A 15,155-nucleotide genomic window follows, 5' to 3' on the forward strand; every position below is an offset into this window, starting at 1 on the left:
CACGCATCCCAGGATGCATTATGCTCGTTGGTTGTCCCTCGACATGGTGTGCAGCTGTCAGTCATCCTTGGATGCTCCCGACATGCCGGCTATACTCATTCGATCGCCGGAAAATCCGGCCTATACCTTGCAGGTGTGATGAGATTTCCGGGCCTTTGCTCTTTGCTTCGCAATCCAGAAGACGTCGACTCCATGGCAAGGGATGCCCTGCATGTAAAAGATTGAAAGCCGGGATCTATTGCGGTCGGACCGGGTACCCTTTGCTAATCCATGCATACGCATATCGCACGCCGGGACCTGTACATGGGAGTTGGCCTCACAAGGCAAGCAACCCGCCTTCCCCGAGACGCTCGTGCTGACGAGCAGCCGGTCTATTAGGCTGCTGAGCCGGCCCTCGTACTTGATTCGCCATGCTCCGCTCAACCGTAGCAGCATCAGCATCAAGAACCAAAGGCTCCAATTGCCCATCTTTATGCAAATGCATGAGATGGAGCCATTCCCACTTTGCGTTGGATAAAATAAGGAGGCAAATGAACCGTGACAGATGATTTGCTCGCGTAATCATGCGAATTATACATCAAGTGCAAAATATGCCAACATAATCAGTGATAGGAGGCAACAGTTTGGAGGAAAGCTCCAACAAACAGCCCAACCCACCGTTGACGGTCCGTTACCGTCCCTTTCGCCAAGTGAAAACTCATGATGCAAGCTCAAGACCGACACATATGAAGCTCTGGGGTCTTTTCACCATCACATGGAATCACTCACGCAGAATTAGAATTCGTATGTCAGGGGTCATCGCGTTCCGAGCCATGGGTCGTTCAGAATCTGATTGCAGCCTGGCTACGAGGAGGTTCAGGTTCTTGCTGGCTGTCAAAGTATAGCTCCTCCACTGGGGAAGACGATTCAATGTATCACACAAGTCTCGAAGCCTCTACTGCTTGTCCGCACCTACTTGAGCCGATGAACGTTGCTGCTTGTCGCAAGAGCTTGTGTGGCCAGCGTCGAGTCCTACGGCCCGGCCCGTCCACCCTCGGGTTCTCCGCCGTGCTTCTACTAGACCACATGCCCAAGATTGTATCCATCAATTAATGCAGTGATACATCCCCTGCTTCAATACTCGCGCCTCACTCTGAGTGCTGACCGTTGTTGGGGCTGTGGTGGTGCGTTGTCATTCTTTTCAGTGAGAAATCAATCCCAAAACCACAAACTGCTCCGTAGACAATCGGAATACCGATACAAGGCCAAACGCTTGATTTGGCGAACGAGAGGAGACGAGGCCCTTCCCCAGGAAATCAGGGAAAAGACGTACCAGAGAATATCAAAGATTGGCTTTGCAGCTCAGTTTATACTCGTCTTGATTCCGCAAACGAGTCTTTCATCCCGTACAGCCTCCGGCGCAATCGGAATTCAGAGTAAAGAAGCCTGGAATAAAATGCCTTTGATCAAAGAGAAAAGACCATGCCCCAACGGCCTTTCTTTACACTTCTGTGTGGTGATAATTCAAAGGGCTGGCGCGCATCTCATGGTTGAACCTGCTGTTCCCTACGCATTACACACCCGCTACGAAGGACACACTCAAAGGCGACCCGAAGAGCGAGTCGAAAACCCCTGTTTCTGGCGGCTCTCCAATAGCAAAAAGCGAAACTTTGTCACCGAGTCCGCGACAGCCAGCAGCACACGGTGAAGAGGGAGCACAGCATACGGAGAAGGGATCGATGCCAACGAGGCGAAAGCGAGAATGACAGACACCAGGATCATATAATAGGCCTCACTGCTCTAGGAAATGGGGACAGATGCAATTGGATTGTTTTTGCATATATTGAGGCGGCGTTTGAGATGTTTACTTTACAACTGAGGCTCACGACTCGACTTGTTATATATTATTCGATGTGCGAAATCATGCACGAAAGGGGCGCTTCTACGCCCTTTGCTTCAGGCTCTTGATATACTCAGGTCGCTGTTTACATTGCGTTTCGAGGCGTCGCAAAGTACCCGTCGTGGTGTTGAATCGCGAATTAACCCGTTCTCCCAGGATGTTGCAGCTCGGCTTGGTCCGGAGCCCCCGCGGTCAGAATGCGGATGGAGGATTGAGGACTGATATTCGCCCCACAGGTCACTATTCGCGACGGGAATAATTCAGTCTCAGACCGCCGGTGGGAAGAATATTCCCAACTGGTCAACGTTGATCGCAGTCGCAGTGGACGCATCTTGCTGTCGACAGGGGTTGAAAGATCGTACAGGGCCCAGACCTGAAGCTGCCAGCATCAGCACCTGAGGTGCCTGCCAGTTGCCTGCCAGTTGCCTGCCAAGTGTCGAGATCCCGCCGCCGCTGCGCTCCCTCCGCCCCACCGCACCGCGGCACTGCCATGACCTGATATTCTGATTCTACCTTCATCTCTACTCATTCAAGCATTTTTGCTCACCATTGCTCGTGTCCTGGTGCGGTTCGAGCATCGAGTTGACCGTTTCTATTCGAGTGCGTGATCTCAACCTGATTGGAGACCACAATGGTGTTGGGCGGCTTATATTCTTTTTGGACATTCTCCAGCTTGACATCGTCGACTATTCGCTCCTCGCTCTCGCTAAACGTCATGTTTTCGGTGATTGGATTGGCTGTTCTTGGTCCGCTGCGATTTCGCGGTGTGGATGCGGGACCACCTCCTCCAATGCTCACGAAACCGGTGGGAGTCTTGCACGACTTTTTGGATGAACGCAGCAAATTGCCGCAGAATGGAGTAAGCCATACTCGGAAGAGGGGGAACAGCATGGGCAGGTTGGTGGTGATGACGGCAACAAAGGCCTCCCTGGTGCCCCATTCGCCCGCCTGTTGAGCTCCATGGAAGGGGTCCTGGACGGGATAAGGGCCAACTCTTTAGCCTCATACGATTAAAGCACGGGGACAACGGGTCGTCGAGGCACTCACCACCAGTACGAATATGCTCTTGAGGGTGGCGCAGACTAGAACGAATATACCTGCACCAAGAACGACAGAAGAGGCAATCTTTTTGATGGTCTTGAGTCGAGAGCGCCACAGCATGGGGATTGGAATCAGAATTAGGTAGAGATCGGTGCATATGTTGGAGGCAAACGACACCCAGACAATGGGCAGGGATATAGCGGGTTGGCAAGAGTCTGGAGGCTCGTCAGTACGCGCGGAACATAGAGTTGGCGTGAGACTGGCGACTCGGCCCAGGGGAGAGCTCACTGCCGGGATTCGGGTTGATTTGCCAGTATCTGGTGAAGGGTCGACAGGCAAGGAAATTGGTGAGTATCGACGCAAGCGTGGTCGCAATGACGAGACCGAAGCCGATGATGATTCTGACGCGGTACGACAGACCAAGACCCTCCTAAAAGACACTCAATCAGCATGCACATTCATTGGACAGGTGGATGTTTTTTTGGGACGGCAGAGAATCGAGGCCATGTGCGGATTTCGTACCGTCAGTCGGAGATAAAAAGCGAGCACGGACAGCTTGAGGAACCCGATCAAGAGAGAGTATGTCGTCCAGCCGGCAATTTGAATTTGCGACCCAATCACCCTGAAGGACGTTGCCCTTAGCCATGCCTGACCCCTCCTCCATGTGCGCAGCCGAAACCAGGTCAGCTTTACATCTTCTACTCACCTCAGACGATACTCGGGATCACTCGGCGAAAGCGCCGCGCGCTCGGCATCCGTCATGGCGTTGTTTGCCAGCCCCTTGGCCACATGCCCAATGCTGTACCCAAGGCCAGCTTGAGCTGAGTAGAAGATCTTATTTCACCAAGAGATTAGCCAACCCGCTCAAACGGCAAGAAATCATGCAGAGGGCGTGTCGCTTCGTACAATGCCAAACCAAACGAGGACGTCGTCGGCACGCAGGCCCTTGGTACCAACGGCTCGGATCCTTGCATATGTCCTGAGAAAGGTCGACAGCACCCCCGTGCCGTAAAGCGTGAAGAGCTCGATGGTGAAGTTGCGAAACGCCTTTTGCGCGGCTGCTGCGGCGGCCGCCTGCGCAGCTGGATCGCCCGGCATGGCCAGGGCGAGGAACTGGCAACGCTTGTTACAAGTGCAAAGGGCGGCTTGTGGCAGGCGTCGATGTTTGATGATGATGATGATGATGATGAAGCACAAGACATGGCAGTCTATTTAGTTGGCCCCGTCGCCGCATACATGGCAAAGGATATTTGGTTCAAGGGGATAGGGATAGGACGGGTTTCCGCCACCCTTCCTTCCCTGGGCAGCCCTCGTCTGGGGCGTTTGGGGGGGGATGGAGCTGCGATCTAGATTTCCTCAGGTTCGAGCGAGCTGCAATAGCTCCAATCCTCTGGTCGACCCTGCTGCACTGGGCTTAGAGCGAAAAGCTTTTTCGTTCGCACGCCAATCATTACCGATCGGGGAGCTGTCCGGAGGATTCTTCTGTGGAGAGGACCCGTCACCACCATGACTGCCGTTGACTAGGTGGTGGACATGAGAGGAGATCGAGGGCCCACCTCTGGCGGCCCTAGGGAATGCAGAATGCAAACCAGGGTGCCATGCTATACGGGGGGACTGCCGTTTCCATTTGCTTCTTGGCAAGCCGGGGGCATCGGCTTCAGATTGCCAGCCACTACCGAGTTTGGCGAGGGCAAAGTGGAAATTTCCAGGCGCCTCCCAGGGCGCGCAGAGGTCTGAGGTGGCTTTCCCCGCTGGCCTGCCAACAAACATGAAGCTATGAAAGCCACCCGCCCAAAGGCACGAACACTCCAGACTCCAACAAGAGTCTATACCCAACGCAACCAGCAAGAGCAAGCCCACGGCTGCGCAGGACCCTGCACGCCGCGAAATCACCTGCGCCCAGCTGAAAAGACGCTCCAAGCCAACGTTTGACGAGAGGCGCCAAGGCTTTCAACGCTGGATGCTCGGTAGGCAAGGGGCGATTCATGTGATGCCTGGCTGCACAGCCAGCTTCATCCCAAGGGAGGCTCGCCGGTCGCTCGCTCGCTCACAGCACGAACTTGCGCAGACGGTCCCGACGCAGTCCACTAGCCGCCCCCGCTGTGACATTCTGCCTCGGCCCGTCAGCACGAAAACAGTCCTGGTTTTCCGCCGGACGCGCCCACGACAACAAGCGTCTGCCCTTTGGGCTGGTGCCATGCCTGCTGTTGCTCCGGAGTCCGTCTGGTTGACGTGGAACACAGCTGCCACCAAAGACAAGGAGCGAAAGGAGAGCTGAATGGGACAACCAGTGGCTGCTGGCTAGTTCAGCGGTTCACGTTCACGTTCCCTCGCAGGGCAAGGCATAGGTGCCTGGGACACGAACGCCACACCGATTGGCTCCTTGGGCCAAAATGGTTGTTGCTGCTTGTTGCTGCGCACCGGAATCCGGGTGTGTCTCTTTCCGGCGCCCGCAACTGCTGGCGTCTTGGCGCCCTTGAACCAACGTGCCGGGACGGTTGAGTCGACGAGTTGGTGCACGAAATGGGCAGCATGGCTTGAACTCTTTACTGATTACTTGTTGGTCTGCCCAATCACGTCTTGGCAATGCTTTGACTTCCCGGGCATGTGAACGTCTGCACCGGCACCGGCACCGGCACTACAGCACGCCTCGCGGGCACAGCTCGAGCGAAGCCGAACCCGACGCTTTGGCAAGGACCGGAAATGGAGCGTTTCCAGGTCCTCGACGGCGACCTGCCCCGACTGCGGAGCCACGGAGTGCAGCGGACAGAGCCGGCCCGTACAGGCCTGGCCTGCACCGGAGGACAACCCTCATCATCACGTCTACGGGAGTACTGGCTGCCAAATATTCCGCAAATATGTGTGTGTGCAGCAGCCACGGCCTGGGTACCAGTGGCGGACGACCGCCCTCCGTACATGGCAGCTGCGCTATCGACAAGCCACCGCCGCCCATGGGTTCCGTGGTGGATGCCGCCTTTGAGGCCCGGACATAGAGGCCCGTTTATATCCGGGCTAGCCAAGACGTCGGACCAGTGACTTTTGCTTTGTGCTGGAGGAAAATGCCATGCTACCCGGATTGCTAGACCCCTATCTAGCGGTACACACCGTTGTTTGACCAGCTTTCGGAGGACCCCCTTGAGGACCCCCTTTAGAACTGCTGCAGCAGACGGGCACACAGAACCTCAACAGGCGGCTATGCCGCCATTGTACACGTATTGCACCCCAGGCCGACGCAGCATTGCTACGGGACCCTGCAGCGGGGCGTTGCGTTACCAGTACAGCAAGTCGCGGAAGAAAAAAAGGGGGGCAGGATTGTACGACAAATGTTCAATTTACTTTTCAAACAAAACTTGTTTCACGCTATGGGGCCGAAGAAGCTAAACCTGCGCGACGGATCATACCTCTTCTTCAGGGCCGAGAGGCGATCCTGGCGCCACTGAGCACTGCCGTACCATCCCTTGGGCCCTTCGTTTCCGTAGGCATAGTTGACGTAGGCTCGCACGTCCGACATGCCGCTTGCCTGGCGGAGGACCTCGCGAAGCTTGTTGCCCAGGTCCTTTGCTCGCTGGTCGAGCGCGGGGCCGTCCGGCCGGTACGTGATCAACGGGGCGGCCAGGAGGTGGGCGTCGCGAAAGGCAAAGGCCGTCGATGCGCCGGCCACGGCCTGCACCCCCTGGACCGAGTATCCCTCAAACATGAAGAGCGAGCCGTTGAAGGCGGACGGTCCCTTTGTGGCGTCGGCGAAAATCGCGTAGGCCTGCTGCTGGGCCGCGACGTTGTAGGACTGAAGGTAGATGGGGAACCGGGGATTGGCGAAGCCTGCCTTCTGGCAGGGCGGGGACGACAGCGAGATGCCGGTCCAACCTGCGAGATCCCTGTATGTGCCGCTGAGGGGCGTCACGGCGATGGGTCCCAGGTCGTGGAAGGGCTTGGTGAACTGGGCGTCGACCGCCTTGACGCCTTCCTGAATGATGTAGAAGATGATGATGGGCTGCGGTAAAACAAGCAAGTCAGTACGGTGTTTTTTTTTTTCCTTTTCCTTTTTTCTTTTTTTCCTTTTCTCCAGCCGGCCGAAGAGCATGTCCTCAGGAAGCCGGGGTCTACTCACGTTGTTGGCGTCCGTGGAAGGGTCCCGAAGCCAGTATGACCAGTTGATGACGCCCACGGGCTGCGTGCCGTTTTGGAGGAGATGCTTGTTGGCGGCGTCGTAGACGGCGCTCACCTTGTCGCCGGAGAAAATGATGGTCTCGATAGCCCAGTCGGCCTTTTGGATGTCGTACACCTTGGCGGTGACGGACGTGACGATGCCGAAGTTGTGGCCGGCGCCATTGAGAGCCCACCAGAGATCGCACGAGGGCGTGATGGTCTGCAGCTGTCCGCTGGCAAAGACCATGTTTACCGAGACGAGCTGGTCTGCGACGAGGCCGTGGTGGCCCTGGAGCCAGCCGTGGCCGCCTCCCAGCGCCGGGCCCATATAGCTGACGCATTCGCAAGTCCCGGTGACTGAGGCGCGAAAAGCCATGTTAGCCGTGATGGCATCGTACAGACGCTGTCTGGGGGAAAGGGGGGGGGGGGGGGGTTTCGTCCCGGACACTCATGCAGGTGGACATGGGTGTCTGCAGACTCGCGGGCGGGAAAAGGTAAGTGGGAAAAAAAAAGAATAGAATAAAATAACATTTGCAGAAAGATGCAAAACCACTTGCCTGTTTGTTTGCCGGCCGCCCACAACTTGTCAGTCACGTCCTTGGAGAGCGTGCCTCCTCCAATCTTGGCCGTCTTCCCGTCCGCGGCGACCTGGACGGAATCCAGCTGGTCGAGGTAAATCTCAACGCCGGACTTCATGCCGCCCAGCGTCGTAATGGCCCCGTGGGCCCCGTTGTAGGCGAGAAAAGGCAGGCCCTTCTTGTTGGCATACTTGACCTGCGCGGGGGGGGAAATTGGCGCTCGCGTCAGCACGCCGCATCAATCACGCAGCAGCAGCTTTGGCCAGCATGGAAAAGGGGGGGGGCCCTTGGCAGGGAAAACTTGGAACAAGAGCAAAGCATGGTTTTTTTTTCGCGTACCGTTGCAGCGACGTCCTGCTCGGTGGCGGGCACCACGACGACATTGACCGTGGGCGGGTCCAAGCTAGACCAGCGGCGCGACGAATCGTTGAAGCCCTGGGACCCGGGAAAGTAGACCTTGGCCCCGGGCGACAGCCGGGCCTGCAGCTCTCGCGCCTCGCCAACGTCTCGCGGGCACAGGCCGTGGAGCAGGCCTCGAGCCAGGGGCAGGCTGTAGCACGCAGACGTCACGGCCCAGGCGGCCACTGCGACAATCGCGTCCATCTTGAACTTGGACCTGGACATGGCGGGCGGATGGGACAGAACGCTGGGCTGTGGAGAGGAGATCCGTGGGAGTATTATACCCGATGTTGTCGGATGCGGGCGATGGCGCCGATGCAGGCGCGATGCAGGGCGATGGAGGTCCAATGCAGGTGGCCGGGGGGGGGGGGGGAGGGGAGAGCTTTGCCGTTGCCAACCGGGTCGTCTGCTTTCCGCAAGCACAGATTGCAGGTCAGGATGGGAGGGGGCGAAGCAGGGAAAGCCGTGACGCAGTTCGGAGAGGCTCGGAGAGGCGGCGTCGAAGCCCATTTTAACTGCTGGGACTGGGTGCCGGCACGGCAGGGCACGCTGGGCCGTTCAAACCTGGAGGCGAGGGATCACGAGGGTCGGTCGATCGGAGGGGACTATAGAATCCAGCCGACGATGCTAGCACCAACGTCATGAGCCCTCGCATCCGTGGTGCGGCAAACTGCGGCGGCGGGCCACGGGAGTTGGGCTCCGTCATTTCCTGCTCTCTGGTACATAGCAGGTTGAAGGACAGGCGAGGCGGATCCCGCTAGGCTAGGCGAGTCCGGGTGACTCGAGGCTAGCGGACGAGGACGTCTCCATCAGGAAGTAATCGTCAGCCGCCATCGTCAGCCGCCCTGCATAACTGTGTCCTTGCTTGGGTCCCGCAAAGAGGGCTGGCCGTTCTATCCTGCTTTGGTTCCACTATTGCAGCAGTCAGCGAAGAACCGGGTCAAACAAGCCGAAGAGGTCCAGAGCACGGAGTTGCCCATGTAATTGTGGGATGGGAGGAATGGCTCACCCCCTTTTTTTTTTTTTCTTTATCTTCTGGGCTTCAAGTCACTTAATCTTCGTGAATAGCAGAAGCACGTCATTTCGCTTCCACGGAGATGTTGTTCCTGTTGGCAAAGGGAGCCCCTTCCCCCCCAGCCCCTGCATGGCACGACGATCTTGACGAGTCGCCATCCAGCTGGCACTTGAAACCCAGCCCCGCGTCCTGCGGGGAGCGAATCCGAATCCGGGAGGCGGCTCGATGCGCCATAAGCCTTGCATGGACTATTTGACATGTGTGTACGGAGTACCGTACTTCCGTATGCAAGGAGCCCCCACGAGACTGAGGCTGCCTGCCCCTGGCATTTCGGGGCTTCAACCAGCCGGCGTAGCCGCATGACTGACAGCTGGAATGCAGGGAATTTCTGCCCCCAGGGTTCTCAAAGACCCGGACCTGGCGGCTTGTACCATGTACGGAGTATTTCTGTCGAGCTTGGCGTGGCTCAGCTAGGCCGTGGCGGCATGTCTGGACGAACCCTGCCCTGCGTTGTCTGCGTCAGACTTGAATCCTTTTGCCCATGACCTGACCTGGAAGTGAATTGCTGCACAAGTCGCGCAATCACGGTCTCCTCCGAGACCAGTGCAGAGGATGGGGAAGAGCCATCCGCGAGACGTTGGGACGGCCCAAACAACCACGGCTGCTGCTTGAATCGCGGCATCGAGGTCGCCCGTTCTGGCGCGATGGTGGAATCTGTTGGATCCCATCTCACCATGAGCATGGCGGGCCTCTTCCGCCGAGTTTGGAGGAAACAACCACCTACAGGAAGGAGTAAGGGAATACAACGACGATCAAGGCCGCAATGCCGCAGCGAGCAAAGCATCATACGGCCATACGCGCAAGCGTCGGGGCTATCGTCTGCAGGCCCGCCCGTCTACCTCTTGGCCGGGGACTTTGACCAAGAGTTCTCATGCTGCTAGGAGAATGGGTGCTGTGCTTGCTCCAGCCTGGCTGGACTCTGCGCTGGGCCTTTGGCAATTCAATGGCTGGGATGTCCAGGTTCGGTCAAGATGCAACCCGGGGCGCATCCGGAAATCAAGCAGGCAAAAAAGGGCAAAAAAAAACTAGACACGTCCCGGCTCCAGGCTTTGGATGGCGCGATGCGACCAGTGATGCGACCAGCGACCGATGAAAAGGCACGAGGAGAGTTGGACCATCTTCAACCACCAACCAACTTGTTACCCACCCCCTCGCCCCACCCCATCGCTGCTATCAATCTTATCGGTCAATGGGCGAAATGCTCCACCTTTGAAAATCTCCATTGCCACTAGTTCACTTCAGTTGCTCCAGCATCAATTCGGCCGGGCCCTTCTCGAGGAATCTACAGGTAAAATCCCGATGCAGCCATGGATGCCACGCCGCTGGTTCCGTCGCCGGAGCACACTGCCCCTGACCCTGCCCCTGCCGACTCTGCGGACGCGAGCAAGCCTGACGCCGGCAATCCCGTCGAGGACCCAAAGTCTGACGACCGCGGGAAGAAGCGAGGCGAAAAGGGACGAGCAGAATGGAGGTGGGTTAGCTGAAGAAGAAGAAGGAGATGGTGATGGTGATGAAGAAGAAGAAGAAGAAGAAGAAGAAGAAGGAGAAGAATCCAAAACCACGGCTGCTCCTCGAGGAAACAAAAGGAAAAGGACCTGACGCTGACCCCCCAGACGACAGCCGCCAGCAAAAGAACGACAGGAAGCGCCAAAAGAACGACGACTGGCGCGAGCTCAAGCGCCGCAAGACGGGCGACAAGGCCGGCGAATCCGACCGCAAGAACCCCTTCTCCAAGGAGGAAATCGCCGCCGAGGAGCGCCGCCCGAAGCGCAAGGTCGCCGTCATGATCGGCTACTCTGGCACCGGGTACAAGGGCATGCAGGTCAACGGGGACGAGCCGACCATCGAGCGGGACCTGTTCAAGGCCTTTGTCGACGCCAAGGCCATCTCGAAGGCCAACGCCGACGACCCGCGCAAGTCGAGCCTCGCGCGGTGCGCCCGGACCGACAAGGGCGTCCACGCGGCCGGCAACGTCATCAGCCTCAAGCTCATCATTGAGGATGGAGACGTGGTCGAGAGGATCAACGCCATGCTGCCGGACCAGATTCGGGTGTGGGGGATCCAGCGGACCAACAACAGCTTCAACTGCTACCAGTACTGCGACTCGCGCTTCTACGAGTACCTGCTGCCCAGCTACTGCCTGCTGCCGCCGCATCCGCAGACGTATCTGGCCAAGAAGCTCGCCGAGCTGAACAAGGAGTACGGAGCCGAGGAGGAGGTGGCTGCGAGGATGGCCGACGTCGCGGGCTTTTGGGCCGACGTCGAGGGCAACGTCATCAAGCCCGTCATCGAGGGGCTCAGCCCCGAGCTGAGGGCCGCCGTCATGGAAAGGGTGCATGCCCAGGAAGCGGAGGAGTATGAAATCGCAAGGGCTGCCGCCGCTGCCGCCGCTGCCGCCGACGTCGACGAGGACAAGGACAAGGACAAGGACAAGGGCAAGGAGGCCAGCGCCCCTGCGGCGGCCGAACAGCAGGCGGAATCGTCGCCCGACGCCAAGCCGGAGAGCAAACCGACTCTCGAGTCGCACAAGCCCAAGAACCGCGACCTCGGCCCCATGGACTACGCCCTCCGCGAAATAAAAGCCCACTACATCGATGCCAAGCGTCGCTACCGCGTCAGCCCCCAGCGCCTGGAGCAGCTCCAAGCCGTCCTGGACAAGTTCACCGGCACCAACAACTTCCACAACTACACGGTCCAAAAGACCTTTGGCGACCCCTCGTCCCGCCGGCACATCAAGTCCTTTGCCGTGAACCCCAACCCCGTCATAATCGGCAGCACGGAATGGCTCTCTCTCAAGGTCCACGGCCAGTCGTTCATGATGCACCAGATCCGCAAGATGGTTGGCTTGGCCTCCCTGATGGTTCGGTGCGGCACCACCCTCGACCGAGTGGCCGACAGCTACCGCGCGCAGAAGATGGCCATTCCCAAGGCCCCCGGGTTGGGGTTGCTTCTTGAGAGGCCTGTCTTTGAGAATTACAACCGCCGGGCCAAGGACACGCTGGGGAAGCCGGAGATTGATTTTGGCAAGTACGAGGATAAGTTGCTGGCCTTTAAGAACAAGCACATCTACAGCCGGATCTTTGAGGTGGAAGAAAAGGAGAATACGTAAGTTGGCGCTTTTTTCCCTTTTTTTTCCCCTTTTTTCCCTTTTTTTTTTTTTTTTTTTCTTTTTTAACCCTTGCCCTAAATGCAACCTGCCTGATAAGGAAGACTGATGGAAGATAGATTCCACGGATTTTACAACCAGATTGATCAGTTCAAGTCGAATCATTTCCTGTGGTTGACGGCCGGAGGCCTCAAGGTTGCGGAGCTGAACAAGGATGCCGATGCGGCCACCACGCAGCAGGACGTGGATAAGGCGCTCGGTGACGAGGATGAGGAGGATCCCGAGGGTGGCGAGGGCTAAAACACCCTGTTCCTGTCAAAAGACCCTTGTTCTGTGTAGAAAAAAAAAAAAAAGCAAGGAGAACCTGACCACCGTACTCCTTGGTTCTGGAATGGCAACGCTGTCAGACGAGTAACCTTGTTCCCATGGCCCAACGCCGCACCCAGCCACCGTTGAACAAATGCCGCCTTGTCCCCAAACTCCAAAAAAGCATGCACAAGACAACTACCTCTTCACGGGCCCATCGCTCTCCTTCCTCAGAACCTGCCACGTGCCGCCAGAGCGCTCCGCCAGCGCCCTCATCTTCCCGCCCTCAAGCTCGCTCAACAGGCCCGCCACGGCCTGGACGTGCTGCTCCACCTGAGCCTCTTTCGCTTTCCGACCCGGGTCCCCCTGTCCGAGCGGCCCGAATATCCAGAGCTCCTTGATTTTGCGCGACAGCGTGAGGAGCTCCTTGATGGAAGAGTTCTAGCTCCCCCGTTAACGAGGTTCTCCTCCGACAGGAAACGCCAGTGGTGAGGGGGAAGGGGGGGGGGGGGGGGGCGTGTACCAATCCATCAAACTCCATCTTGATGGAAATGCCCGTCACGGCCATGGTCTCCGGGTTGGCGTTGGCGCGCTCGCCTTCGGCCTGGACGGTCGCCAGCATCATGAGGGTCCTGTACCGCGTGAGGATCTCGGCCACCAGGCGGTTGTGGATGTCTACCGGGGCATCGCATCAGCCTAACGAGGGCAACATGCTGCGACGACGGTGGGGGAATGCGGGAGCAGCGGGGGAGCAGCGACGCTGGCACTAACCCATCAGATTGGACGACGAGGGCTGCGACCGGTCCATTATTGGGGCTGGGGCTGTGGTTCGTGATGGGCTGTGTGTTTGCCGCGCGGGTTGAGGCGGTTGGCTGGCATGACGTTGAAATCATTCCCAGTGGGTGAGAGGCGAGCGGTGGCGCAGGCGGGTCGGTGAGTGGGGTGGCGGGCAGCCTGTTTCTGCGCCACTCGGCAGCGAAGTAAATCCGGTCGAGTTTTTTTTTTTTTGCCACAGCTGGCACGGAGTGCTCCGGACCCGTCCCGGTACGGGGCGGCGGTTGGAATATGGCGTTGCTGCTCTTTTGCGCTGAGTTTTGTTGAACGAAAGTCCCTGGCCGAGGGTGAAAAGCACCGGAAAAGCACCGGAAAAGCACCGGAAAAGCACCGACACCAAGTGAATATGCAGCCTTGTGATGCGTCATCTCTTGCCAACTTCTTCACGCGCGAATGCACAGCTAACAAGCCTACAAGCCGAAGTGAATTGCGTCGCTGGGCCAGAGCACCAAGGGAGCTGAGCTGGGCGCCCGTGCCAAGAGTCGCCAAGACCCAACCGTCACCACGAGACAACAATGCCTAAGTTGCATGTGGTGGTTAACCCTAGACAATTTAAAGGAGCCGATGACTGGTGGTTGTGCCTGGATACGAGTCGATGGCTGAGCTTCTTTTGCCGTAAACTGCCTGTCTACGGACGTACCTACCTTGGGTACTTTAGTATGGGTAGGTACCTATGTAGGTACCCGTCCGTCCCTACGCATCTTACCTACCTGTAACAAGTCTGAGCTTGCCAGGGATTTGTCATATCCGACCTAGGCTCCGTATCCATGTCGTTTTCCCCCAAGTCGTCAGGGGCTGCCAAGACCCAGGTACGGAGCAGTGCAAATTGAGCATCTATTTATATTTCTTCTGGCTGTCAAGCCGTCAATTATCGCCACGGGGTGATGCGGAGTAAGCCGGTGTCATTGCCTCAGGCTGCGACTCGGGTATTCGGCACTCGATCGCAGTCGATCGAGTCACCGAGTCTACTCCGTACTCCGCACTCCGCACCGCTCAAATGGATTGAGAATCCAGCATCGCTCAGCGTACTTGGACAGCGTCGCGTTGCTCTGACTTGCAGCCGGGATTTCTGCAGCGCCAACATGGCGGTCTGGCAAAACCGGGAAATGTCAAGTGCACAGCGCACTCGAATGCCTAGCTCTCATTGGCCGGGCCGTTGTGAGACGCCTGGCCATTGTTGGACATGTGGCGGATTTTCCGAGGCTGAAACTTGCTGTTGGGTGGAGGTGCCACGCAGCCTGCCCCTGAAATTGCGGGTCCGTTCAGGGGGGACCAAAGCGTCACCCACCTGGTTGGTCCGATTTATCCATATAGAACCTGGTGTTCCCCAGACGCGTTAAAAGGAATCAAGGATCCAAGCTATGGCCAGGAAGGCGCACCCGTCAGGGGTCTGGTCAGAGGGGTCTGGTCAGCATTTGCAATTCAGAGGGCACTGAAAGGGCCGGCTAGCCTACATTAAGGGTTCAGGAGGAAGAAAAAAAAAAAGTCTCTATGCTCACCTACAGCTAGTTTTGCATTGCCAACATTCCCCTTGATCCTTTATTTACTATGCCCTCAAGTTCTCAGCTCTGGCTGTCGTTACCTACTACCTACCTAGCCACCTAATAGTCAGTTCTGTTGTTCACCGTCTTTCTCTCGATGCTCTCCTTTCCTTAGCCTCCTAGTCCCCCGTTGTGGAATATCCTTACCGTTCATCGGCGACATCCCTCGTCGGCGACATCCTTCATCGGCGACGTCGACTGAGAGTGCTCTCGTCGCCTCTTCGCTCCCCTTCTCCCCATCTTACCCAGC

General features: G+C 57.6%; 5 protein-coding genes across 5 annotated transcripts; 1 reads left to right on the plus strand and 4 right to left on the minus strand.

The window, feature by feature from the left end:
• Positions 1–2,422: 2,422 nt before the first annotated feature.
• UV8b_03468 (uncharacterized protein) lies at positions 2,423–4,018 on the minus strand (the record flags this gene model as incomplete). Its single annotated transcript, XM_043140966.1, has 6 exons — positions 2,423–2,851; positions 2,927–3,135; positions 3,209–3,350; positions 3,443–3,542; positions 3,627–3,754; positions 3,827–4,018. The coding sequence occupies 6 exons, from the start codon at positions 4,016–4,018 to the stop codon at positions 2,423–2,425; spliced, it is 1,200 nt and encodes a 399-aa protein (XP_042996900.1).
• Positions 4,019–6,275: 2,257 nt separating this feature from the next.
• Positions 6,276–8,268, minus strand: UV8b_03469 (uncharacterized protein; the record flags this gene model as incomplete). The annotated part of the gene is made up of 4 exons (XM_043140967.1): positions 6,276–6,911; positions 7,029–7,423; positions 7,624–7,840; positions 7,984–8,268. 4 exons carry the CDS (start codon positions 8,266–8,268, stop codon positions 6,276–6,278), a joined length of 1,533 nt encoding a protein of 510 aa, XP_042996901.1.
• Positions 8,269–9,528: 1,260 nt separating this feature from the next.
• On the minus strand, positions 9,529–9,786 carry UV8b_03470 (uncharacterized protein; the record flags this gene model as incomplete). The annotated part of the gene is made up of 1 exon (XM_043140968.1): positions 9,529–9,786. The coding sequence occupies one exon, from the start codon at positions 9,784–9,786 to the stop codon at positions 9,529–9,531; it is 258 nt and encodes an 85-aa protein (XP_042996902.1).
• Positions 9,787–10,425: 639 nt separating this feature from the next.
• Positions 10,426–12,524, plus strand: UV8b_03471 (uncharacterized protein; the record flags this gene model as incomplete). Its single annotated transcript, XM_043140969.1, has 3 exons — positions 10,426–10,589; positions 10,739–12,223; positions 12,344–12,524. 3 exons carry the CDS (start codon positions 10,426–10,428, stop codon positions 12,522–12,524), a joined length of 1,830 nt encoding a protein of 609 aa, XP_042996903.1.
• Positions 12,525–12,728: 204 nt separating this feature from the next.
• UV8b_03472 (uncharacterized protein) lies at positions 12,729–13,338 on the minus strand (the record flags this gene model as incomplete). Its single annotated transcript, XM_043140970.1, has 3 exons — positions 12,729–12,971; positions 13,054–13,205; positions 13,302–13,338. 3 exons carry the CDS (start codon positions 13,336–13,338, stop codon positions 12,729–12,731), a joined length of 432 nt encoding a protein of 143 aa, XP_042996904.1.
• Between the last annotated feature and the right edge of the window lie 1,817 nt (positions 13,339–15,155).

The sequence above is a fragment of the Ustilaginoidea virens genome, chromosome 3 (genome assembly GCF_000687475.1).
Source record: "Ustilaginoidea virens chromosome 3, complete sequence".
NCBI lineage: Eukaryota > Fungi > Ascomycota > Sordariomycetes > Hypocreales > Clavicipitaceae > Ustilaginoidea > Ustilaginoidea virens.